This window comes from Oncorhynchus clarkii, chromosome 13 (genome assembly GCF_045791955.1).
Source record: "Oncorhynchus clarkii lewisi isolate Uvic-CL-2024 chromosome 13, UVic_Ocla_1.0, whole genome shotgun sequence".
NCBI classification, from domain to species: Eukaryota; Metazoa; Chordata; class Actinopteri; order Salmoniformes; family Salmonidae; genus Oncorhynchus; species Oncorhynchus clarkii.
Window position 1 is genome coordinate 37,735,558 of NC_092159.1, and position 25,801 is coordinate 37,761,358.

The 25,801-nt window shown below is 44.6% G+C and overlaps 1 protein-coding gene across 1 annotated transcript in view; it reads right to left on the bottom strand.

Annotated features, from left to right (window-relative positions):
• Window positions 1-1,480: 1,480 nt before the first annotated feature.
• LOC139364635 (LIM and SH3 domain protein 1-like) overlaps window positions 1,481-25,801 on the bottom strand; it is a 36,649-nt gene continuing 12,328 nt past the window's right edge. Inside the window, exons 3-7 of the mRNA XM_071101550.1 lie at window positions 19,171-19,255; window positions 9,566-9,673; window positions 6,739-6,817; window positions 5,544-5,662; window positions 1,481-5,188 (exon numbers count right to left, since the gene is read on the bottom strand). Coding sequence (XP_070957651.1) covers window positions 5,015-5,188; window positions 5,544-5,662; window positions 6,739-6,817; window positions 9,566-9,673; window positions 19,171-19,255 — 565 coding nt within the window. The 3' untranslated portion in view covers window positions 1,481-5,014. The remainder of the gene's footprint in view (window positions 5,189-5,543; window positions 5,663-6,738; window positions 6,818-9,565; window positions 9,674-19,170; window positions 19,256-25,801) is intronic.

Here is a 25,801-nt window from a genome sequence, read left to right on the forward strand (position 1 = left end):
GAGAAATTGTACATGGCACAGTTTGGGGGTTAGTGTTAACCCTCACAGTGTAGTCAAATAGGTACAAACAATACTACTGCAATACATCCTTACTAATTTGACACCTTTACTAACTCATATGCATTTTACACACAGATAATAATTTTAGAAGAGTCAGAAGGGATGGAGCGTAGGGGGTTGCCAATTGGAGCCTACTGGGGTACAGGAGATCCGATCTCGAGCAGGTCATCATAGTAGGTTGGCTGAATCAGTCTGTGTCCTACAAGGTCTTCCCCTCTGATGGGCCATCTTTATTTCCCCCAGAGTGACAGTAAAGCCCCCCCCCCTTCTCCTCCCTGGAACAGAAATGCAGCAGGATGCACAGATGTCACATTTATTATGCTCCCCTTCTGTGTTACGCTTTCTTTTTATTTATTTCCTAAGGGACACGTGGTAAAGGGAGTTCACAGCACTTTAATACCCATTAATATTTCTCCATAAGTGAAAGACAAATACCGGTGGAAAGAATTATAACAGTATGAACTAATATTTCCTTATAACGCTGACTTGAAACACTGGTTTTATATTATTCTGAAATATTATTTTCCCATTAATGTTTCAGCAATGATATATATATATATATATATATATATATATATATATATATATATATATATATATATATATATATACACACATATACATATATATACACATATATACACATATATATATACACATACACATATATATATACATACACATATATATATACATATACACATATATATATACACATACATATACATACATATATACATACATACACACACAAATGAAAGATTCAATTATCTTCTCAATGTTAAATCTATAATTCAATAACTACAGAGCATTAGAGGCTGACTTCTTGCAATACAGAATTCTTAGTATAAAACGTTTTAATCTGTGTGCGCTGTTTACCATTGTCAGCGATGGGTACCGCGGATGCAGGTGAGGCTCGCCATATCCCCGGCCCGTCCACCGGCTGGGACCAAAATCCGGACACACATCATAACATGTAAATGATGTAGGATAGGAAAACGAGTCCCATGATGGCGAAAAACATCAATACTAAAATGTCCAACATGATGAGAATGCCAGAAAAACGGAGGATGCTGATGTATCGCTAGAATACACGACGAAGAAATAGGCAGCCTCAACACCGGCGCAGATCGGCGGATTCCGAAAATAGCCGGACCAGAATAATCGCTTCCCTACATGAAACCCCTCCCGTCAGATACGTTGTATAATATTTCACGCGTGGAAGCATACCCGTAGACATTAAAACCAAGGTGGGAAGTAGCGTAAAACAAGGGACATGTTTATTTTTGCCAAGGGCCCAGTCCCGTATACGTTTAATACATGCAATCTGCGTCCAGCAAACTCGTAGTCATATAGCCAAGTAATCACACCGAATGAGGAAGCATTTACACCGAAGGAAGCAAATAATACTGGACGCTACTGAGTAAAAATGACATTTTATTGAATCTGTAGAATGTTTAAGTACAATTCGAAGTGCTGTAACAGGGCAACATTATGCTTTTCTCAGGTCTTTAAATTAAAACTGGAGTCTGTTTTTTTATATATTTTTTAAAGAATGTCAATATATGCATGTTCAAAAACAGGAATAACAAAAATGCTATCAAAACAAAATCAATTTTTTTTAATGGAATGCACAACATCGGTCTGAATGCTAGGTCAGTGTTTGGTTGATGCGATTTATATACCAGTTTCATACAAAAGCAGGGAAGGATTGATTCATCAGAAGCATAGGACATAGGAGTCTATAATTGGGGAAGAAGGTTTGAGGACTCTTGGCCATAGGACTGATAGGACCATATACATTGGGGGAGGAGAACAAGGTGATGATATGAGATGTGATACAGCAGAGTTTGGGAGTGATACCAAAGCAGAGGAGCATATTGGTCTCCTGGCAGATTCATAGTCTTACTTTGCCCCCCTTCTCTCAGGTTTGGAGGGGGGATAGCAGTAGTATGTGTTAACAGCATCTCTCTCTCTCCTAGCCCCATCCAACCCAATACAGACTATAACATGGTACAGTACATGTCTATGCCTTGCCACTGTGGTCTATCATCACTCCAGTCACACAAAAACACCATTGTCTTGTCTTTGGCCACTTTGGATTTGTTTCCCGCCAATCAACGATCACCGTCATTCACCTCCCTCCTAAATCTACCTAGCAACTAAAACAAATCCACATCACTTTGAAGGAAAAACAGCTGCGGCAGCCAACTTGGTTTACCCCCCATCTGTAACACACCAAAGCCTCCAAGTAGCCAAGGCAATTTTCTTTTGAGAGGCATTGACTGCAGATACTGTACAAGGCAATCCAAATTCATACAAACGCCAAGAACACTCCAATCACTTCAAGCCAAACCGCCTCCTCACTCTTTATTCAGTTGCTGAAGCAAAGCAATGAGACTTCCAATAGCTCGGCCCCAAAACTGCCCTTCATACAGTGTGTGAGTTTAAACATTTCCAGTTGTCAAGTAGAGAGGTCTTGGATGCTAAATGCAGGCCTAGACGTACCTTTTCATCTGCATGGCAATCTGATTATCTAGTCAGGTTGAGGTGTGTGTTGTGTTCATTCTAGTTAAATTTAAAAACATAACATTACAAAAGTTGAAGCCAGAATTATTGTCCAACACGTTCCACCACACTGGTATTAAAGTGGGTACCGTTTACCCTTCATACAGCCCCTCACCTCATTAAATCAAATCATTCCACACTACAGCTTTAGTCTGCAGGCAAAGCCCCTTCCCCAGCCCCATGACCTATAACCCAAAACAACTGTACAATATCATCAAACTACGTGGTGAGCGTATTGTTTTGTTTTCATAAAGCTGAACATTATTTTTAATCCCATGTTGTTGTCCCCCCCCCCCCCCTCATCTGTGACCCGTCACAGTGAAGAGAAATAAACAGTAGGGTGGCAAAGAGAGAAGTAACAGAGGTCCAGGAGGAGAAAGAGTTCACCCTCGACTGAAACCACGTCCCTCTCCAAGCCTCACACGGTCCTGTAGGACATGGAATGTACAACGATTGTCGTCACTGGAATTATCTGCCCACGATGGGACAGCCAGACGGATCTCGTAGCTACCCCACTACGAAAGTTAGGTCATTGTTGCATAACATTTCTCAGATTTTTCCGTGCCAACAAAGGAACACATGTTTGCCACTATATTTGGTAGGGAATGTCCGACCCATAGACTGTCAGAAATATCTATAACGCAGGCGAGAGGGCGGGGCCTAATGTTACTATGCGCCATGACAACTGCTCATTAATGAGCATGTGAATATTCATGAGCCAGTGGCACTCCAGAACATTGCTGTCCACTTCTCAAGAGTTTCAAGGGCAAGAGAACTGGGTGAGATAGTCCAGTCACGAGTTGGCACAATAAAACAGGAAAATTGGCTTGACAATTATCAGGCAATTACATAACCCAGGAGGTTGACGGTTGATTTACCCCATAGATCTAAATCTGTGGGATTGCTAACTCAGCATATGCACACGTCTAGACAAACTAGCGTGCCTTATTGGTTCATAAATCGAGTTGCCGTTTTATTTCTGAAATGTATTTGATACATTGACATTTTTTAGAATAAGCCTCTTACAATACCAAACAAAAGCAAAAAGGAAAATAAAACAGCATGATATGAAGTAGAAACAATAACATTTACCACAGCCTGGATTTCTGACCTCAGTTCAACACTTCTCATAAGGATTGGAACGTTAAACAACCAAAACAAATGAGAGAAAAAAAAATTGACAATACAGAATTGTTTTGAGAATTGTGTTTGACCTTCGCGCTTACGATCGATCAACTCGGATGTTGGTCATCTTGGAATAGAGGGCAGGGCCTGGCCCAAACCCCCCCCCCACTCCAACCATAACCACCATCACGTCACTCATCTTTCTGTAAGACTGTCGGAAGGCATTTGAGGCTGCGGGCGGGAGACAGCAAGAATGAGGAATATCTTCACACCCACTGACTGAGGTGATGACATGATTGTAAGATGATTGTAACCACATCCCCTAACTAACTCGTCCCTGATCCCTCCTGTACTTCAAATGCCTGAACTTGAGGTACAAGGCATGGGCAGGAGGTGCTCTTCAGTTAAGATAGGATTCCAGTTTAGTTTCAGAACAATACCCACAATGCAGTGCAGGACAGGGTAAGACAGGTGAGGGAACAGATAAGTAATATTGATAAATGCGCACGTGTGGTAATAGAAATATATAAGACCTCTCTGGTAAGACTGATACTGTAGACTGCTCACTGACACGACAACAATGGGGTATTGATAGGTTAATGGAATGTACACAAGTCAAATATTCAAGCTGAGTTCTAACTGCCCAGATACAGTAATATTCTTCACTGAGCTTCCAGTCAGGCCAATTTCAGACAGTTTCAAAAATGGAAGAGAAAAAAAAGAAAAGAACAAAACCTTTTGAAGATGCCACACCCACATTCTCGTGACCACATTGGCCTCAGTTCTCTGCTGTCATGGCAACTTGATTGACGAGGTGGGGGGAAGGGGTCATATCGTTTTTGCATCATAGTTTGCTGGAATATGAAGTGCTGTAGCTAGGATAGTGGTCATACACTGTATAACCCCTGACGTGTGTGTATAGCCTGTAAGATGGAGGTATGATACTTCTGTAAGACTTAAATTCCACTTGGGACAGCGCTTTTAGTGGACCGAAGAATTGGGACAGAGACCGGCAGACAGACGACAGCACAGACAGACAAGGCAGACAGACAGACATTCAGACAGAGGGAGGGAGTCTGTCGTTGGAGGAAAGCAGACCAGGGGTATACCGGGGAGGTTGAAAAGGGGAGATGGAGGAGGAAGAGGGGGTCTTACAGGACAGATCAGAGAATGAGTGAAAGAAATAGAAAGCGGCATTAAGATGAGATGGCACTGGGCTTTTCACTTGCTTCTCTCACCCCCCACCCCCCTCTTTCTCAGATCAGATGGCCTCTACATAGTTAGCAGGCAGCATGCCCTGCTGGCCAGTGCGCTCCACACGGCCGTACATCCAGCCCTCGTCGATCACCTGCGCGTCTACGATCACGTCTCCCTCCAGGAAGCCCACCTCGTCCTCGTCGGCTGCAGCATAGTCATACACCGCCTGGTACCGCTTCTACACACAGGAAGAGGGAGGTGGGGGGGGGGGGGGGGGGTAAAGGGAATAGGAGGGAAGGGAGAGAAAGAGAACACCACATTCAACAGAGACAGTAAGAGTCTCTGCTAACGAGACAATGCTACAAGGGCGGGTCATGTGGATACTGCCAGGCACAGTGGAGAGAACAGACCATGCAGAGAGAACAGTGCATCCCAAATGTAGAGTCCCAAATGGCACCCTATTCCCTATATAGTGCACTACATTTGACCGGACCCCAATGGGCCCTGGTCAAAAGCAGTGCTTTAAAGTAGGGACTCGGGTGCCGTTTGGGACGGACCCTAACACAGTAGTGAGGAGGGTCTCTCTGCCTCACCCCGGAGCTGGGAGGGGGGGCGGCGGCCGCCTGGCGGACTGGTCCAGGAGCCGCAGCCGGCTCATAGTTGTAGTTCTTAGACGCAGCAGGGGGCTGGTGGGGCAGCTGCTGCTGGAACACTGGTGAGAGAGGGAAGGAGGGGGGAGGAGAGAGAGAGGGAGCGAGAGAGAAGGAGAGAGTAATGTGAGAGAGGGAAGGAGGGGGGAGGAGAGAGAGAAGGAGAGAGTAATGTGAGAGAGAGGGAAGGAGGGGGGAGGAGAGAGAGAGAAGGAGAGAGTAATGTGAGAGAGGGAAGGAGGGTGGAGGAGAGAGAGCGAGAGAGAAGGAGAGAGTAATGTGAGAGAGGGAAGGAGGAGAGAGCGAGAGAGGGAGAGTGTAATGTGAGAGAGGGAAGGAGGGGGGAAAAGAGAGAGAGCGAGAGAGAAGGAGAGAGTAATGTGAGAGAGGGAAAGATTGAGTGATTGAATCAGAGTGAAAGATAGACATTTCTGGATATTCAGTCTGACAAACGGATCCCCCAGTCCCTGGCACTCTGAAAACAACCCCACCTGTCTCTCATCTCCTCCTGCTGTATTCCCCTCTATCTAACTGGCATCCTATTGGTCAGCCCCAGGGCTCTGAATTCCACAGCAGAGCAAGTCAAAACTTGCAGCCATCATTTAGCGCCTTTCAGTTAACTATAACAATGACTATGTTTGTGATATTGAAAGGTGATAACATGTACAAAGTGAATGCACAGGTTAACCACTAGCTCACAATCATAGTGTGCTGAAAACAGGAGCTGTCCACAGAGAAGAAAGATCAAACACATTTTACGACCAGGGATAATGTAACCATTTGTCTACTCTCACTGATGTTAAAACTGCAAAATGTAACAGAATTCATAATGCGAGTTATAGATTTGTCACTCTCATTAAAAGCAAGTCTAAGTGGAAGATCTGTTCTATGTGCGCTATTTCTATGCTTCCCGTTATTCTGTCGAGTTTTTGCGTCTTTTACTCTAGGTTTCGTACACAAACTGCAATATTCTTTGTTGTGAAAAATATATTTTAGATGGTAAAATGATTCAACACTGCTTGCTTGTGGAATGAGGCAAACGATTCGAATTTTAGCGACCAAGAAAATGGCATAGTGAATTTTTAATAAACGCATAGTCATAGTGTGTGTGTGTGTGTGTGTCTCTCAGCATGTGTACCTGGATTGGGGCTGTTGGGCTGGGGAGATGGGATTTCTCCTCCCATCCTGTTCTTCTCAAACTCCTCATGGTACTTAATCTGTACAGACAAAATACACGTGCGAAAATCAGACACATTATACTCCCATTGTGACACTTCGCTCATAGAGTGACAAGATATAACACCCAGATATCATGTATGGCGCTGCTTAGTTTGATAAGAAAACCCCGATTGCATCCTGTCGACTCTCAGTCCAGCAGATAGCCAGTTAGAGAAGCAAAATAAAATACAGTTCCTGTTGTGTCCAGCAGGTGTCTCCAGATCCCTCACCAGGCAGGTGGGGTGTGTGTAATAGGTGGGGGCGCTACAGTGCTAGGCTACACACTGCTGTGTTTCTACAATAGGCCTGCTGACACAGAGGAAATGACATCGCAGCCAGGAAGTTGGGTGACCTCAGCGCTGCCTAACAACCCTCGCTGACACATGAGGAACGAACACGAGAGAGACAGAGAGACCTAAAGCAAGTGGGTGAGAATGGCTCCTTGTTTATTCAGGTAAATCAAAGCGGCATCAACACCAGCCCCAACATAATAACCCAGCCAACATCACAGAGAGAGACAAGGACAGCATTCATCTCCAAATGACCACTAGCCCATAAAACCCGAGACAGATCCGTTACTGCAGCATAAGAGCCCTACTCACGTTCCCAGCCTGACTGACTGATAAAACTGACTGACACACACAGCCTAGATTCTGCCCTCTTTCTCCCTCCCTCCCTCCGCCCGGCTGGGTGAAAGAGGCCTGTGTGTTCAGGGTGTCAGAGAAGAGTGTATTCACAGACTGACTGGAAGAGATGCCAGTGTTACGTGTGAGCGAGGACATTGCGTTCGGCGACGGCGAGACAGAGCGAGCAATGTGTTTCAATATGTTATGTGAGAGAGGCGCGTCTGACATGACTTCTGTTTGTCTGGAAGGCGAGGGTCCCTCACAGATGGCGTGCGAGTGCGTGAGGCTGAACAGGAAGAGCCCAGCCCTTGCCAGACCCAGTCCCGGACACAAAAGAGCCCCCACCCCTCTTAACCTTCACTACATGAATCAGGAGAAAGTAAAAGGAGGTAGGAAGGAAGGGAGAGAGAGGGATGGAGGAAAATAAATTAAAGTTCAAAATAAAATGTCAATTAGAGTCATATGACAGAGAGATAAGAAGAAGAAAGAAAGAGAGAGAAAAGGAGAGAGAAAGAGGGACTAGATAGACAAGTCCAGACAGACGGCTGTGAACGAGAGGGGGCTGGAGTTGGACATCTCACATTTCAAAAGGTACCTGGACAGGCTGACACGTCTGTCTCTCGCCGGACTACTGAGCGTGTGTGCAGCCGAGGTGGGACAGAAAGTGGGGGAAAGGAGGAGGGAGAGAAAGTTGGAGAAAAGGAGGAGGGAGAGAAAGACGGAGATAATCAACCGCACCCCTTGGCTTGGTCTGTCCACACATACTCTTAACAGCTGGGACGGTTGCTACGGACTTCTCAAAACACGTCATGATGTTTCTCTTCTCGCTGCATTTGCCTGGGGTTGTAGAAGTGTTGATGTGTGTGACACACAGAATCTGTTCCATGTAGGAAAGCAGTAATTAACCATCACCCTCCACACACTCATTAAGTCATTAGAGAAGACCGAGCAGGGCAACTGCGTGCTGTGTTGTCAGGGTGTGTGTCCTTGGTCTGCCAGCGCAAGCAAGGCCCTGGGCAGCGGCCTTCTGCAACAGAGGATCACAGAGGGAGGTAGTAACGTAACCCTGTGCCCAGGCTTCAATCAGCAGGAACTCCTGAGTTTTTTTGAGCAGTGTATTGGTGTTCTCTGGCAAATTAAAAACGTCCTGCACGGTGTTGGGCTGTAAAGCACAACCCCCACCTGTGGACGTCGGGCCTTCATATCACCCTCATGGAGTCTGTTTCTGACCTTTTGAGCAGACACATTTGTGGCCTGCTGGAGGTCATTTTGCATGGCTCTGGCAGTCTTCCTCCTGCTCCTCTTTGCACAAAGGCGGAGGTAGCGGTCCTGCAGCTGGGTTGTTGCCCTCCTGCGGCCTCCTCCACGTCTCCTGATGTATTGGCCTGTCTCCTGGTAGCGCCTCCATGCTCTGGACACTACGCTGACAGACACAGCAAACCTTCTTGCCACAGCTCGAATTGATGTGCCATCCTGGATGAGCTGCACTACCTGAGCCACTTGTGTGGGTTGTAGACTCAGTCTCATGCTACCACTAGAGTGAAAGCACCACCAGCATTCAAAAGTGACCAAAACATCAGCAGGGAAGCATAGGAACTGAGAAGCGGTCTGTGGTCCCCACCTGCAGAACCACTCCTTTATTGGGGGTGTCTTGCTAATTGCCTATAATTTCCACCTGTTGTCTATTCCATTTGCACAACAGCATGTGAAATTTATTGTCAATCAGTGTTGCTTCCTAAGTGGACAGTTGGATTTCACAGAAGTGTGATTGACTTGGAGTTACATTGTGTTGTTTAAGTGTTCCCTTTATTTTTTTGCGCAGTATGTATGTATATATATATATATATATATATGTGTGAGTGAGTGATCTGCAGTGCTGGCTCCTTTCAGGCATACCCCAGTACACAAAGGCTGGGCACTTGTGATGATTGGCACCCACTCAGAATATGAAGTGGGTGGGCAGTGTCGGACTGAGTCCCAAATGGCACACTGTTCCCTATAGTGCACTACTTTGACCAGGGTTCCATTTAAGACAACCTGAGGGTGAGGGAGAGAGATGGACTGGTTGTTGTTCCTGTCCTGTGACAGGTACTGCGTGTGTGTGTTGACAGATAGACGTACGTTGCTGATATGGTCCTGTGTTTTCTTGATTCTCTGCATCTCTGGCGTGTCGGCCACAGCACTGAAACCTTTCCCTTTGTTCTTCTCAAACTCCTCCTTGTACTGCACCTGGAACACACAATCACACCCGGTCAGACCACACTGTAGTCATAGTAAATCGGAACACACACCAAGAGTCAAAAAATAACAGTGAAATGCTTCCTTGCGGTAACAACACAATGAGTAACGACAGCGTGGCTATACGGGGTAATTGAGAGAGCCATGTACATATAACTAGACACGAATGAAATATAAAAATATATATAGAGAGAGAGAGAGCGAAAGAGCGAGAGACTTCCTGTTGCCAGGGCAGTGAGACCATACACACAGGATGTGCTGACATGGCCTTATAAGGTCACACCAAGAGGTGTGTGCACAACAGAGAGGGTATGTGTATTAATGCACATGGATGTATGGTATATGCATAGCAGGGATTCCATTAGGATTCTTGCATAATCAATGCTTGGAGTTTGTCAGAATTTGTGGGGTTTTGTTTGTCAACCAGCCTCTTGAGGATTGACCACAAGTTCTCAATGGGATTAAGGTCAGGTTTGCCGCCCTTCTTGACACCAGGCCATCCTCCAAAAGTATTTGCCTCACTGTGTGTGCAGATGAACTCACACCTGCCTGCTGCCATTCCTGAGGAAGCTCTGTACTGGTGGTGCCCCGATCCCACAGCTGAATCAACTTTAGGAGACGGTCCTGGCACTTCATGGACTTTCTTGGGCGCCCTGAAGCCTTCTTCACAACAATTGAACCGCTCTCCTTGAAGTTCTTGATGATCCGATAAATGGTTGATTTAGGTGCAATCTTACTGGCAGCAATATCCTTGCCTGTGATGCCCTTTTTGTGCAAAGCAATGATGATGGCACGTGTTTCCTTGCAGGTAACCATGATTGACAGAGGAAGAACAATGATTCCAACCACCAATCTCCTTTTGAAGCTTCCAGCCTGTTATTCGAACTCAATCAGCATGACAGAGTGATCTCCAGCCTTGTCCTCATCAACACTCACACCTGTGTTAACGAGAGAATCACTAACATGATGTCAGCTGGTCCTTTTGTGGCAGGACTGAAATGCAGTGGAAATGTTTTTGGGGGATTCAGTTCATTTGCATGGCAAAGAGGGTCTTTGCAATGAATTGCAATTCCTCTGATCACTCTTCATAACATTCTGGAGTATATGCAAATTGCCATCATGCAAACTGAGGTAGCAGAATTTGTGAAAATTAATGTGTCATTCTCAAAACTTTGCCACGACTGTACTATCCCAGATAGTAAAAACAAAGTTGACTTATTCTATTGGTCAGTTTGTTGAGAAAGAAATGGCCTATTCCAAACATATTCTGGGACAGTTGCGGGATGATAGATCCCAAATTCATACAACCAGTAGGTCATCTTGTTAAAAAGCAAATGAGTCTGATGAAACAGATCAGAACATTTAGCTTAACATGTTGATACTATTCCTTCTTCACATTATAAAATGGCAGCAATGCACACAAGGCAGAAGGAGACGCACGAATGTTCGTTCCATAATGCAATTTGCGGGAAAACACGCACCGCAGATGCGAGCAGTTTCATGTGAAAGATGAAAACAGCCGTTAAGACATTTAGAAAGGGGGAGATCTAATATGCAACAACTAGCATGGGTTGTTAATATGACTCAAATTGTGCCTTGGGGGAATAAAATGATAAACTAGCTCAGACTGGGAAAACTAGTTTTGTCATCCAACTCGGGAATTCCAAGTCTGGAACTCGGGCCTCTTTCTGGAGGTCTGACTATCCGACCTGAAGTTCCATGTTTTGAAAGCACCATATGCATTTGCCTTTTGAGATGCTTCAGCAGCAGCTCTCGTGCCCACGTCTGACATGTAAGATACAAATTAACCTACAGACCGATAAGCATGACCTGTCAAATGTATTTACATTGACTGGTATTTCCACCAATGAATAGGCAAAAAAAATGCATTATTTCGCAATTCGATTTTTTTCTTCCCCCGGACAATTGGCCGGTGCCAATTTATTTTATTAAATCGACTTTCCTATTTATATTGAAAAACAAAAGCAAAATTAAAGCCAAAAGCCGGCTATTACCGGAAACCCTGATGCATAGGTCTTTGTGTGTGTGTGTGTGCTTACCCATCCCTTCCCAGTGTGACCCTCAGTATGACAGGAAGTGACCAGCCCATGTAATCAGATGGGTATCACTCTAATGACAACACAGCAGCTCTTCGTCACACACAGCTGGCCTACTGTACCGATGACGCAACACTTGTGGATTCATACACACACACACACACACACAAAGTATCAACCCATACACACACAAGTACATACATACTCAGGTTCCCTATGAAACACAATACAGGCCCAGTGACATGTAAAAAATGACAATCACTTCCCTCTCTCTCTGGTGCTAGACTGCACCAATAAACAAATTTTCGTCTGCCTGCCCAGCCCTGGAAGAGTCTGCTGCCATAATCCATTACCAAGCAGCACCCCATGCAGTCTCACACTCAGAAATACAATATCTACCCTAATCTAGATATTCTATTTCTATGACTACACTCCTCTCCTCTGACAGCCAGCCAGCCTGACTGTTGTTTTAAGGATTGGGCAGTCCCACACCCTACGTGTTTGATTGGTTTATTGGTAGACAGGAAAGTGGAGAGAAGACCGGAAAGTAGGGAGAGGTGCACTCTGGGCCAGATTGGAACCCATGCCGACTCATGTTGGTCGGGGTCTGTGGCTCTAAACGCTCCTTGACCACAGGTCACCTGACTGCTGTTTGACTGACACAGCTCTACAGAGTGCTGACCTGTCCTCTACCCCACACACCTTGTGAGGATAGGCAGGAGATGACTGGGCCATAATTCAATGTGTGTGTGACATGTCCCATTTGTGTGTGTGTGTGTGTGTGTGTGTCTTAAATTTAGCACTAACTCTTTTCAACAACATTTGATCTTTCTGGTTCCTCCCATGTTTAAGTGAAAGACAGAAAAAGTACATCATTTTTTGCATGTAAACAGCCAATTTGAACTTCTGGCCATACAGTGCATTTGGAAGGTATTCAAACAATCACTTTTTCAAAATGTTGTTAAATTACAGCCTTATTCTAAAAATTGATGAAATAATTTCAGTCAATCTACACACAATACCCGATAATGACAAAGCGAAGGCAGGTTGGGGAAATCGTTGCACGTTTATTAAGAATAAAAAACAGAAAGAAATTACTTACCGAAGTATTCAGACTAGAGGTCTACCGATTATGATTTTTCAACGCCGATACCGATTATTGGAGGACCCAAAAAAAGCAGATATCGGTTAATCGGCCGATACATTTTTTTTTTTTTTGTAATAATGACAATTACAACAATACTGAATGAACCCTTATTTTATCTTAATATAAAACATCAGTAAAATAAATTTAGCCTCAAATAAAATGAAACATCATTCAAATTGGTTTAAATAATGCAAAAACAAAGTGTTGGAGAAGAAAGTAAAAGTGCAATATGTGCCATGTAAATAAGCTAACGTTTAAGTTCCTTGCTCAGAACATGCGAACATATTAAAGCTGGTGGGTTCTTTTAACAGGAGTCTTCAACATTCCCATGTAAGAAGTTTTAGGTTGTAGTTATTATAGGAATTATAGGACAATTTCTCTCTCTACGATTTGTATTTCATATACCTTTGACTATTGGATGTTCTTATAGGCACTTAAGTATTGCCAGTGTAACAGTATAGCTTCCGTCCCACTCCTCGCTCCTACCTGGGCTCAAACCAGGAACACATCGACAACAGCCACCCTCGAAGCATCGTTACCCATCGCTCCACAAAAGCCGCGGCCCTTGCAGAGCAAGGGGAACAACTACTCCAAGTCTCAGAGCGAGTGACGTTTGAAACGCTATTAGCGTGTATCCTGCTAACTAGCTAGCCATTTCACATCGGTTACACCAGCCTAATCTCGGGAGTTGATAGGCTTAAAGTCATAAACAGCTCACTACTTGAAGCACTCCTGGCAAAACGCACGAAAGTGCTGTTTGAATGAATGCTTACAAGCCTGCTGGTGCCTACCATCGCTCAGTCAGACTGCTCTATCAAATCAGACTTAATTATAACATAATAACACACAGAAATACAAGCCTTTGGTCATTAATATGGTCGAATCTGGAAACTATCATCTCGAAAACAAGACGTTTATTCTTTCAGTGAAATACGGAACCATTCTGTATTTTATCTAACGGGTGGCATCCATAAGTCTAAATATTCCTGTTACATTGCACAACCTTCAATGTTATGTCTTAATTACGTAAAATTCTGGCAAATTAGGCGGCCCAAACTGTTGCATATACACTGACTCTGTGTGCAATGAACGCAAGAGAAGTGACACAATTTCACCTGGTTAATATTGCCTGCTAACCTGGATTTCTTTTAGCAAAATATGCAGGTTTAAAAATATATACTTCTGTGTACTGATTTTAAGAAAGGCATTGATGTTTATGGTTAGGTACAGTCGTGCAACGATTGTGCTTTTTTTCGCAAATGCTCTTTTGTTAAATCATCCCCGTTTGGCGAAGTTGGCTGTCTTTGTTAGGAAAAAATAGTCTTCACAGAGTTCGCAACGAGCCAGGTTAGCAGGCAATATTAACTAAGTATGCAGGTTTAAAAATATATACTTGTATATTGATTTTAAGATAAGGCATTGATGTTTATGGTTAGGTACACATTGGAGCAAGACAGTCCTTTTTTACGAAAACGCACCGATTATATGCAACGCAGGACACACTAGATAAACTAGTAATATCATCAACCATGTGTAGTTAACTAGTGATTCTGATTGATTGATTGTTTTTTTATAAGATAACTTTAATGCTAGCTAGCAACTTACCTTGGCTTCTTACTGCATTCGCGTAACAGGCAGTTTCCTCGTGGAGTGTAATCAGGTGGTTAGAGCGTTGGACTAGTTAACTGTAAGGTTGCAAGATTGAATCCCCGAGCTGACAAGGTAAAAATCTGTCAATCTGCCCCTGAACAAGGCAGTTAACCCACCGTTCATAGGCCGTCATTGAAAATAAGAACGTGTTCTTAACTGACTTGCCTAATTAAAATCGGCCATTCCGATTAAATCAGTCGACCTCTTAATTCAGACCCTTTGCTACACAACAAGAAATTGAGCTCAGGTGCACATCCTGTTTCCATTGATCATCCTTGAGATGTTTCTACAACTTGAGAGTCCACCTGCGGTAAATTCAATTGATTGGACATGATTTGGAAAGGCACACACCTGTCTATATAAAAAGGCCGCACAGCTGACAGTGGATGTCAGAGACAAAAACCAAGCCATGAGGTTGAAGGAATTGTCCGTAGAGCTCCGAGACAGGATTGTGTCGACGCACAGATCTGAGGAAGGGTACAACAACAAAAGTCTGCAGCAGTGAAGGTCCCCAAGAACACAGTGGCCTCCATCATTCTTAAAATGGAAGACGTTTGGAACCACCAAGACTGACAAAACTCCAGAGTTCCTCTGTTGAGATGAGAGAACCTTCCAGAAGGACAACCATCTCTGCAGCACTCCACCAATCAGGCCTTTACGGTAGAGTGGCCAGACAGAAGCTAATCCTCAGTAAAATGCATGACAAGCCCGCTTGTAGTTTGCCAAAGGTCACCTAAAGGAAAGGACTCAGACCATGAGAAAACAAGATTCTCTAGTCTCGTGAAATCAAGATTGAACTCTTCGGCCTGAATGCCAACAGGAGGAAACCTGGCACCATCCCTACGGTGAAGCAGGGTGATGGCAGCATCCTGCTGTGGGGATGTTTTCCAGAGGCAGAGACTGGGAGACTAGTCAGGATCAAGGCAAAGATGAACAGAGCAAAGCAGAGATCCTTGATGAAAACCTGCTCCAGAGCGCTCAGGACCTCAGACTGGGGCGAAGGTTCACCTTCCAACAGGACAACGACCCTAAGCACACAGCCAAGACAATGCAGGAGCGGCTTTGGGACAAGTCTCTGAATGTCCTTGAGTGGCCCAGCCAGAGCCCGAACACGATCGAACATCTCTGGAGAGACGTGAATATAGCTGTGCAGCGACGCTCTCCATCCAACCTGACAGCGCTTGAGAGGATCTGCAGAGAAGAATGGGAGAAACTCCCCAAATACAGGTGTGCCAAGCTTGTAGAGTCATACCCAAGAAGGCTCGACGCTGTAATCGCTGCCAAAGATGCTTCAACAAAGTACTGAGTAAAAGGTCTGAATACTTATGGAAATGTGATATTTAAATAAATACACTACCGTTCAAATGTTTGAGGGTCACTTAGAAAATGTCCTTGTTTTTGAAAGAAAAGCAACATTTTTGTCCATTAAAATAACATCAAATTGATCAGAAATACAGTGTAGACATTGTTAATGTTGTAAATGTCTTGTAGCTGGAAACAGCTGATACTTTATGGAATATCTACATAGGCGTACAGAGGCCCATTATCAGCAACCATCACTCCTGTGTTCCAATGGCACGTTGTGTTAGCCAATCCAAGTTTATCATTTTAAAAGGCTAATTGATCAGTAGAAGACCCATTGCAACTATGTCAGCACAGCTGAAAACTGTTGTCCTGATTAAAGCAGCAATAAAACTGGCCTTCTTTAGACTAGTTGAGTATTTGGAGCGTCAGCATTTGTAGGTTCGATTACAGACTCAAAATGGCCAGAAACAAAGAACTTTCTTCTGAAACTTGTCATTCTTGTTCTGAGAAAGGAAGTCTATTCTATGCGAGAAATTGCCAAGAAACTGAAGATCTCGTACAATGCTGTGTACTACTCCCTTCACAGAGCAGCACAAACTGGCTCTAATTAGAATAGAAGGAGTGGGAGGCCCAGGTGCAGGTTTCTCTAGTTTGAGAAACAGACGCCTCACAAGTCCACAACTGGCAGCTTCCTTAAATAGTACCCGCAAAACACCAGACTCAACAGTAGTGAAGAGGTGACTACGGGATGCTGTCCTTCCAGGTAGCTGGGAATAAAATCTGCCGTTTCCAGCTACAATAGTAATTTACCACATTAACAATGTCTACACTGTATTTCTTATCAATTTGATGCGATTTTAAAATCCGACAAAAACAAGGACATTTAAGTGACCCCAAACTTTTGAACGGTAGTGGACATACATTTGCAAACATTTCTCAAAACCTGTTTCTGCTTTGTCATATTGGGATATTGTGTGTAGATTGACGAGGGAAAAAACTATTGAATTAATTTTAGAATAAGGCTCTAATGTAACAAAATGTGGAATAAGTCAAGGGGTCTGAATACTTCCCGAATGCACCTCATGTGATCATTAGTCGGGAAATCAAATAGTTTGACTGACGGCTGCCTTTCAGATCTTCTACTGCGTACACCCCCACTCTCCTGTTCTAGCAGTATGACAAACCAATGTATTTTCCAGACAGTTTTATTAGGGCCAACTGTCTCTCATAACCTTTCACCCCCAGTCTTCTCAACACTACCAGCCCCTCCCCACACTCCAAATCCATGTCCAGATCTCCCAGCAGGCCCCAGACCTCAGACCCTGGCCAATAGAAATCAGCCTTCTATCACAGGATGTACCAGAATAACAGTCTATTTGGAGAGGGGAGAAGAAAAAAACGGACCAAAACTGGGTCACCTGTTATTGCTATAATAAAGATGAGATTGGAGATTTGCTCTCTGCACACTAAAGAGTTGGTGGTGTGTGTGTGTGTCCGTTTTAGAACTACTGCACGTTGTCATATGATGTAGGCTGTGTGTGTTGTTTACACGTAGCAGAGATGTGGAGCTGGTTGATCTTCTCTGTAGGTTGCTGCTGGAGATACTAGGCTCCAGCATCTGTCAGTGGTCTCATTAGCCTCCTCTGAGAATGTGTGTGTGTGTGGCTGGACTCTTATCTCCGTGTGGCCATGTTGCCTCGGTCTGTTTGTTTACTGGTCTTCTAGGATCCTCACAGTCCTCTTGGAGGCCCCTGGGAGCTGGTGGACAGACTACATACACTGAGACTGTCAGTCAGTATGGCTGCTAATCCACAGCTAAACCCAACACACACACACACCCCTCCTCTCCCCTCTGCATGTAATCCGGATTGGCGGTGGTGCTATTAACGAGCATGGGTCCGGACTGTGACTGATGGCCATTTCTCCAACTCTAGTCTTCTAGTCATCCTCTCACTTTATACAGAGAAAGAGATGGAACGAGAGAGCGAGACCAGTGAGGGGGCATCGGGGCTCAGTTGGACTATAGTTTCCAGTCCACATGACTCTTGTGGCAACAAAAAAAGAAAGAAGAGCAGTTGGGAGAGATCAGAGAGAAAGAGACGGGCACAGATGGCGTTTTTTCTGCATGGGGTGTGTTAAGTCTGCTCAACCCACAGCAACTAATAACCAGTCCTCCTAAATACGTATCATAGTCACACATATGAGAACATGCTTATTAATATATACTAAAGGATTTATTTATTTTTTAAATGTAGCCGTGTGCGAGTTGTGTAAGTGTGTGTGTGGGGAATACTCCATGTAATTGTGGCTGACTAAGGGCCCTTTGTGAGCATCCCATAGATGTTTCCTGAATATACTGTGTGTGTGGCCGGAGCACAGAGGCCCTGTCATAGATTATTAGAGGAGAAGACAGGAAATAGGCTCGGACTCAAACTCTCCGTGTGTCTCGGAAACCGTCAACATCCAAGTGTGTGTGTGTGTGTTTAACTAGCTACTGTACATCCGTGTGTGTGTGTGCCCGTGTCCATGCTAGCTCATCATTTGAGTGTGTGCGAGCGGCGAATGGAAGTTGAGGGTGCGTGTGGGGAACTGGGGCTGCTTCTCCTCTGTCCCCCTCACCACTGCCTACAGTGTTGCCACGGGAACCCTATTGCTATGGTAGCAGGGTAGGGAGGTCCGTCACACCTCATTACAATAGTTTACGAGAGGGAGAGAGGAGAGAAAGGAAGGCACTGACACAGGAAGAGGGAGGAGGGTGGTCGAAGGAGGAAGAGATAAGTGAAATCTGAAGAGGAAGGAAATGAGAGGAATGCAAAAAAAAGAGAGAAGCGGAGACAGAGGATCTTCGTCATAAAGAGGGGGGCGCTCTATTGGCCTGGGGGGTACTTTCTGTCTGGAGGAAAATATGAATGAACAAAAGAGAGAACAGTGGGAGGGGAAAACACAGAGGAGGAGGAAAAGGAGAAACATGAGTGGAGGAGAATCAGCGATGACACAGGCAGAGAACAGAGCAGGAAGATGGAGAAAAATGGAGGATGACTATACACAAACATGTGGGAGAGAGAGAGAATGCACATAAATCCTAGCAGTTTAAAAGGAGTGTCTCCACAAATAGGCCTGAGCGTCATAGGTCATTAGAGCGTCATAGGTCATTAGAGCGTCATAGGTCATTAGAGCGTCATAGGTCATTAGAGCCAGAGCATCATAGAGACATTTCAATATGAGGATCAGTGATGAGGCCTCGTAAGCATCTTTAATTACTTCCACACTGACGGCGTTATGAGACCTGTGGACCGGGATTATCTGTGGTCTGGTGAGTAGGTAGGTACCTGGCTCTGCATCTTGCTCTGCTGTTTGAGGCGGAGGTTCTCAGGAGTGTCGGCCACGCAGGTAAAGTTTGTCTTGGGGTAGTGTCTGTAAAAAAAAACACACAGGAGAGGAAAACATTAGCACAGGCACACCATCTAGAACTGTGGTTCACACACACACACACCTTTTAACCCGCTGTAATTACAGCCATAAAAATGGTGATGCATTTTCAGTGCAGACTTTTTGTTTGGTAGATTGTACTTTAGGCACAGAAACAGAGTTAAGCCTGTGTTTTGAACTGAAAGTCATTCACATTAGCAGCCAATATGAACAAGAGGTATCAGGTGACTTCCCTGGAGTCCAGGCCAAGCAGGATCATACAGCCTACACGTATGCAGGGGGGGTTACAGGATCAGATGGAAATCGTGGTCAGTCTGTCGCCTCGCTCTTCCTCACAAATATCGTCATTCATCGCATAAGGATGGAAGGTTGTGTGATGCTACAGATAGATTTACACATACAGCCAATACCACCTAGTAAGGTACAGTGGGGCAAAAAAAGTATTTAGTCAGCCACCAATTGTGCAAGTTCTCCCACTTAAAAAGATGAGGCCTGTCATTTTCATCATAGGTACACTTCAACTATGACAGACAAAATGAGAAAAAGAAATCCAGAAAATCACATTGTAGGATTTTTAATGAATTTATTTGCAAATTATGGTGGAAAATAAGTATTTGGTCACCTACAAACAAGCAAGATTTCTGGCTCTCACAGACCTGTAACTTCTTCTTTAAGAGGCTCCTCTGTCCTCCACTCGTTACCTGTATTAATGGCACCTGTTTGAACTTGTTATCAGTATAAAAGACACCTGTCCACAACCTCAAACAGTCACACTCCAAACTCCACTATGGCCAAGACCAAAGAGCTGTCAAAGGACACCAGAAACAAAATTGTAGGCCTGCACCAGGCTGGGAAGACTGAATCTGCAATAGGTAAGCAGCTTGGTTTGAAGAAATCAACTGTGGGAGCAATTATTAGGAAATGGAAGACATACTTGCTTAAGCCAGTACATGTCCAGGCCCGTCTGAAGTTTGCTAGAGAGCATTTGGATGACCCAGAAGAAGATTGGGAGAATGTCATATGGTCAGATGAAACCAAAATATAACTTTTTGGTAAAAACTCAACTCGTCGTGTTTGGAGGACAAAGAATGCTGAGTTGCATCCAAAGAACACCATACCTACTGTGAAGCATGGGGGTGTAAACATCATGCTTTGGGGCTGTTTTTCTGCAAAGGGACCAGGACGACTGATCCGTGTAAAGGAAATAATGAATGGGGCAATGTATTGTGAGATTTTGAGTGAAAACCTCCTTCCATCAGCAAGGGCATTGAAGATGAAACGTGGCTGGGTCTTTCAGCATGACAATGATCCCAAACACACCGCCCGGGCAACGAAGGAGTGGCTTCGTAAGAAGCATTTCAAGGTCCTGGAGTGGCCTAGCCAGTCTCCAGATCTCAACCGCAAAGAAAATCTTTGGAGGGAGTTGAAAGTCTGTGTTGCCCAGCAACAGCCCCAAAACATCACTGCTCTAGAGGAGATCTGCATGAAGGAATGGGCCAAAATACCAGCAACAGTGTGTGAAAACCTTGTGAAGACTTACAGAAAACGTTTGACCTCTGTCATTGCCAACAAAGGGTATATAACAAAATTACAGGCCTCTCATCTTTTTAAGTGGGAGAACTTGCACAATTGGTGGCTGCCTAAATACTTTTTTTGCCCCACTGTATATAATGACAACCCACCCAAACTAGGCCTATCTGAAATAGGAAAATGATCAATGAAATCGCCAAGGAGCCTTATTGCCGTAGCAGATTGCTAAACTGTATTTTAAATGTGGATAATACACACTACCGATCAAAGGTTTTACAACACCTACTCAATCCAGGGTTTCTTTATTTTTTACTATTTTCTACATTGTAGAATAATAGTGAAGACATCACAGCTATGAAATAACACACATATGGAATCATGTAGTTACCAATAAAAAGTGTTAAACAAATCAAAATATATTTGCCTTGATGACAGCTTTGCACACTCTTGGCATTCTCTCAACCAGCTTCATGAGGTAGTCACCTGGAATGCATTTCAATTAACAGGTGCATCTTGTTAAAAATTAATTTGTGGAATTTCTTTCCTTTTTAATGCATTTGAGCCAATCAGTTGTGTTGTGACAAGGTAAGGGTGGTATATAGAAGATAGCCCTATTTGGTAAAACACCAAGTCCATATTATGGCAGGAACAGCTCAAATAAGCAAAGAAACAACAGTCCATCATTACTTTAAGACATGAAGGTCAGTCAATACAGAACATTTCAAGAACTTTGAAAGTTTCTTCAAGTGCAGTCGCAAAACCCAACAAGCACTAGGATTAAACTGGCTCTCATGAGGAACGCTATAGGAAAGGAAGACCCAGAGTTACCTCTGCTGCAGAGGATAAGTTCATTAGAGTTACCAGTCTCAGAAATTGCAGCCCAAATAAATGTTTCACAGAGTTCAAGTAACAGACACATCTAAACATCAACTGTTCAGAGGAGACAGCATGAAATCAGGCCTTCACGGCCGAATTGCTGCAAAGAAACCACTACTAATAGACACAAATAAGAAGAGACTTGATTGGGCCAAGTAACACAAGCAATGGACATTAGACCGGTGGAAATGTGTCCTTTGTTCTGGAGTCCAAATTAGAGATTTTTGGTTCCAACCACAGTGTCCTTGTGAGACACAGTGTGGGTGAACGGATGATCTCCGCATGTGTATTTCCCACCATGAAGCATGGAGGTGGTGGAGTTATGGTGTGGGCGCTGCTTTGTTGGTGACACTGTCAGTGATTTATTTAGAATTCAAGGCAAACTTAACCAGCATGGCTACCACAGCATTCTGCAGCAATACAACATCCCATCTGGTTTGGGCTTAGTGGGACTATCATTTGTTTTTCAACAGGACAATGACCCAACACACCTCCAGGCTGTGTAAGGGCTATTTTACCAAGAAGGAAAGTGATGGCGTATCCCCCGACCTCAATCAAATTGAAATGGTTTGGGATGGGTCAGCTCCGCAGAGTGAAAGAAAAGCAGCCAACAAGTGCTCAGTATATGTGGGAACTCCTTCCAAGACTGTTGGAAAAGCATTCCAGGTGAAGCTGGTTGAGGGAAGGCCAAGAGTGTGCAAAGCTGTCATCAAGGCAAATGGTGGCTATTTGAATAATAATAATAATATAAAGTTTATATTTATTTTGATTTGTTTAACACTTTTTTGTTTACTACAGGATTCCATCTGTGTTATTTCATAGGTTTGATGCCTTCACTATTATTCTACATGTAGAACATAGTAAAAATAAGAACAGTCCCTGGTGAGAGGGGAATTATTTTTAAAAAGCAATGGAGCTGGCTTCGAGGTCCAGATTTGACTTTAAGGGGGCTAGGATTTTAAGGAAAGCAAGGCAGTTCAAATAACCCTCAAGTCATTGTTTAGAGTTTGTCTCCAGTGTGAATTAGGAACCCCTGCAGACAGATGACATCTCTAACAGAACACAAAAAGTCTGTTTCTATGGGGCCCCTGTCACCGTCAACAGAGGTGATTGGCGGGGGGGGGGGGGGGGGGGGGGGGGGGTGTATGGATTGTGGGGAGCTGTTTCTTTCAAGGTTACTAAATGCCTGGTTGAGAGTCAAAGCAGGTGTGGAAACACCCCCCATGGAGGACAACAGGAAGAGTAACAGAATGCAACACAGGGAGAGAGAGAGGGCCAGGGAGAAACACAGTCACAGGGAAAATTGTCATGGTTTTCTCCTCCACCAGAGCATGAACACAAAGCTCTTCTTGAATGGGTTTTTGGGGGATTTCTGGTCTGGTCAACCACACACACGGAACCGAGCCAGCCAGTCCCACCTCCCACTGCCCTTGAAAAACGCTCTGCCTCAAAAGCATGCTTCACAGACCCAAACACATTCTACATACACACCGGGCACAATTCCAAAAGCCCCGTACTGCAGACTTGCTTGATTCCTGATCTGTGTAAGCGATGCGTACAAGTATGTTTTTATACACCAGAGCTTTTCCTGCTAAACTCAGCTGCACTCCTCCTCCAGTTCACTCAGTTGTCCTGAAGGCAACGAGAAGCACAACGAGGTTCAGGTCAACACAGAGAAAAAAAAAAGAAAAAAAAAACTCAACTGAATCTAGCTGCTCATACGGACTCCACTACCCAGCATGCCCCAGGGGGTGGGACGACCACAATCTCCCCCCCTCTCCATGCCTCGGGGTATCCCAGTTAGGTAATATGTTTTGTGTTGCCTTGACGACCTGGTAAACACATTGAATTTCCATTTAAACTTATGTAGGAGAGATGGACGAGCTCTAAGCCTCAAACGACGAGGCCTTCTGAAGAACGCGGTGCAATTATCTACTACCAGGAATGAGAAACTAATTAACAAGCACTTTTAAACCCACACACAGCTCAAACAGCAGAGGGGGAGTGTGAGCCCATAGTACTGTGAAAGTGCTGAACAGAGCACTTTACAGGCTCTGTGTGATATTAAGATTACTTTCTTGGTCAATTGCACACGAGGACCAACCAAAATGTAACTTCTGCTTTTAACCCAACCCCTCCGAAAGACACACATACAGGTTTTTGGAGAGGTGTGGGGGGCTGCCACACTGAGCAACCAGGGAGCTGTTGTTGTGTGGGGGTCGAGGGCCTTGCTCAAGGGCACAACGGCAGGCAAAGGCATCTAGGATTTGACACCAGCAACCTTCTGGTTGCCAGCTCACGTCCTGGGCGATTTTTCCTGTCGGACCCGGGATTCGAACTGGAAACCCTCTAATGGCTAGGCTACGTGCAACCCTCCTTGCACTCGAGCACGCAAGCGCACACACAGCACAGAATGCTCAAACACACACGTTCCTGAAGAGGCAGAGAGAGTGCTGCTCTCAGATCCCATTCAAATGTGGCGGTTGGCCGTGCTAGTGGCAGCTTCGATCAGGCTGAGAGAGCTGAAGCCTCAGTTTGCCATTGTCATGTGTTGCGTTTGGTAGCAGCATCCTGTGGTAGCCATCAGCGCTGTTCCTTAGCGCACAAGGAGTGTGACTGGGCGGCTCGGATAAACCAATTGTTTGTAGGTTTTGTTTGGGGACCCGGGTGTGTCTGGTTGGTTTGTGGCGGTGGCCAGCGTGTGCTCTACAGAGCACCTTTGTGCTTTAGGCTGCTGCAGCGTGGAACAGAGAGACGAGTGTGCAGCTGGCACACAGATACCCGATACCCATTGTGTGTTTGAGCTTGTATTGGTGTGCAGTGTGTGTGTGGACGAGTTTAACTATATTCGTTTGTCCAGGAGTCCCCACAAGAATAGTAAACAAACAAAAAAATTGGGAACATTTTGTTTGTCCCCACAAGGTGAAATGCTATTTCTAGGGGTTTAGGGTGAAAGGTTAGAACTAGTGTTAGAATTAGGGTTAAGAGCTAGGTTTGGGGTTAAGGAAGACAGGATTTTGAACGGGACTGAATTGTGTCCCCCCCCACAAAGTTAGACATACAAGAACGTGTGTGCCGCGCGCTTGAAGGCTATGTAATGCCTGTACATGCATGAGTCTGGAGTCAGTAACCGACAACACTCCTCTGTCAGGCTGCAGTGTAACGAGGTGAGGAGTCACACACGGCCTCCCCCTGCTAATCAATGACAGCCACAAACACACACTACTGCTCTGTAACAGTCAACATGATGGAACAGGAACTAACCCACTGCCCAGGAGAGAGTGAGGGCTATTAGCATAGTGGAACTAGGAGCGGGCGGAAAAATAACTTTCTGGAAGGCCACACCCACTCCTGTCCATAGGGGGCACTCAAGGACAAAGTAGCTGATCTAGGATCAGTTCACCCCCAATGCTAAATTAATTAGCCTAACCCTTAAAATGGGATGAGAAAACCTGATGTGACCCTGGATCACGGTTAGGCAAAACGTCAAATGGCAGCTACTCTGAGATAGGTTGGGGCAGAGTACTATAGAGTAGATATATGGTAGTAAACTGAGCTGGTGGGACTGAGCTGGTGTAGACAGCTCTGTGTTCTGCTAAGGCCCGAGCCGTTGAATTCTCGTCTGACTGACGTCCACACAGGGAGACCGACAGAAGCCGTTAGACCGAGTCTAAAATGCTAAAACATGTCTGGCTGAGATGTTTCACTGACTGGGTTCTTATCCAACTCAGTTTCTATCAAGACCTGCCACTGAGCACTTGGGCAAACTGTGGAAAGTACCCTGTGCTGCGACAACACTGGGATTATGTTATTCTCTCTGAACGAATGGCCGGTGTTGACTTCTGTTAAATCATTAACTATACAGTTGCACACAATTTGAAAGGAAAACTTGTCTACTGTGTGACTAGAGAATAGGGCTCTTCAAATCTGAGCCTGGAGGTCCGGAGTACTGCTGGGTTTCTGTTCTGCCCGTCCTGATAATTCATTGCACCCAAATGGTGTCGCAGTCAAAGATAAGAGGGGGAGATTGATAATCAGCAGTAGTACTTTGACTCAAAGTAGCGATTTGTAAATATAAAATAACAAAAAAAAAGGTGGGGTTAGCTAGTGCTACTCGGCTGTACC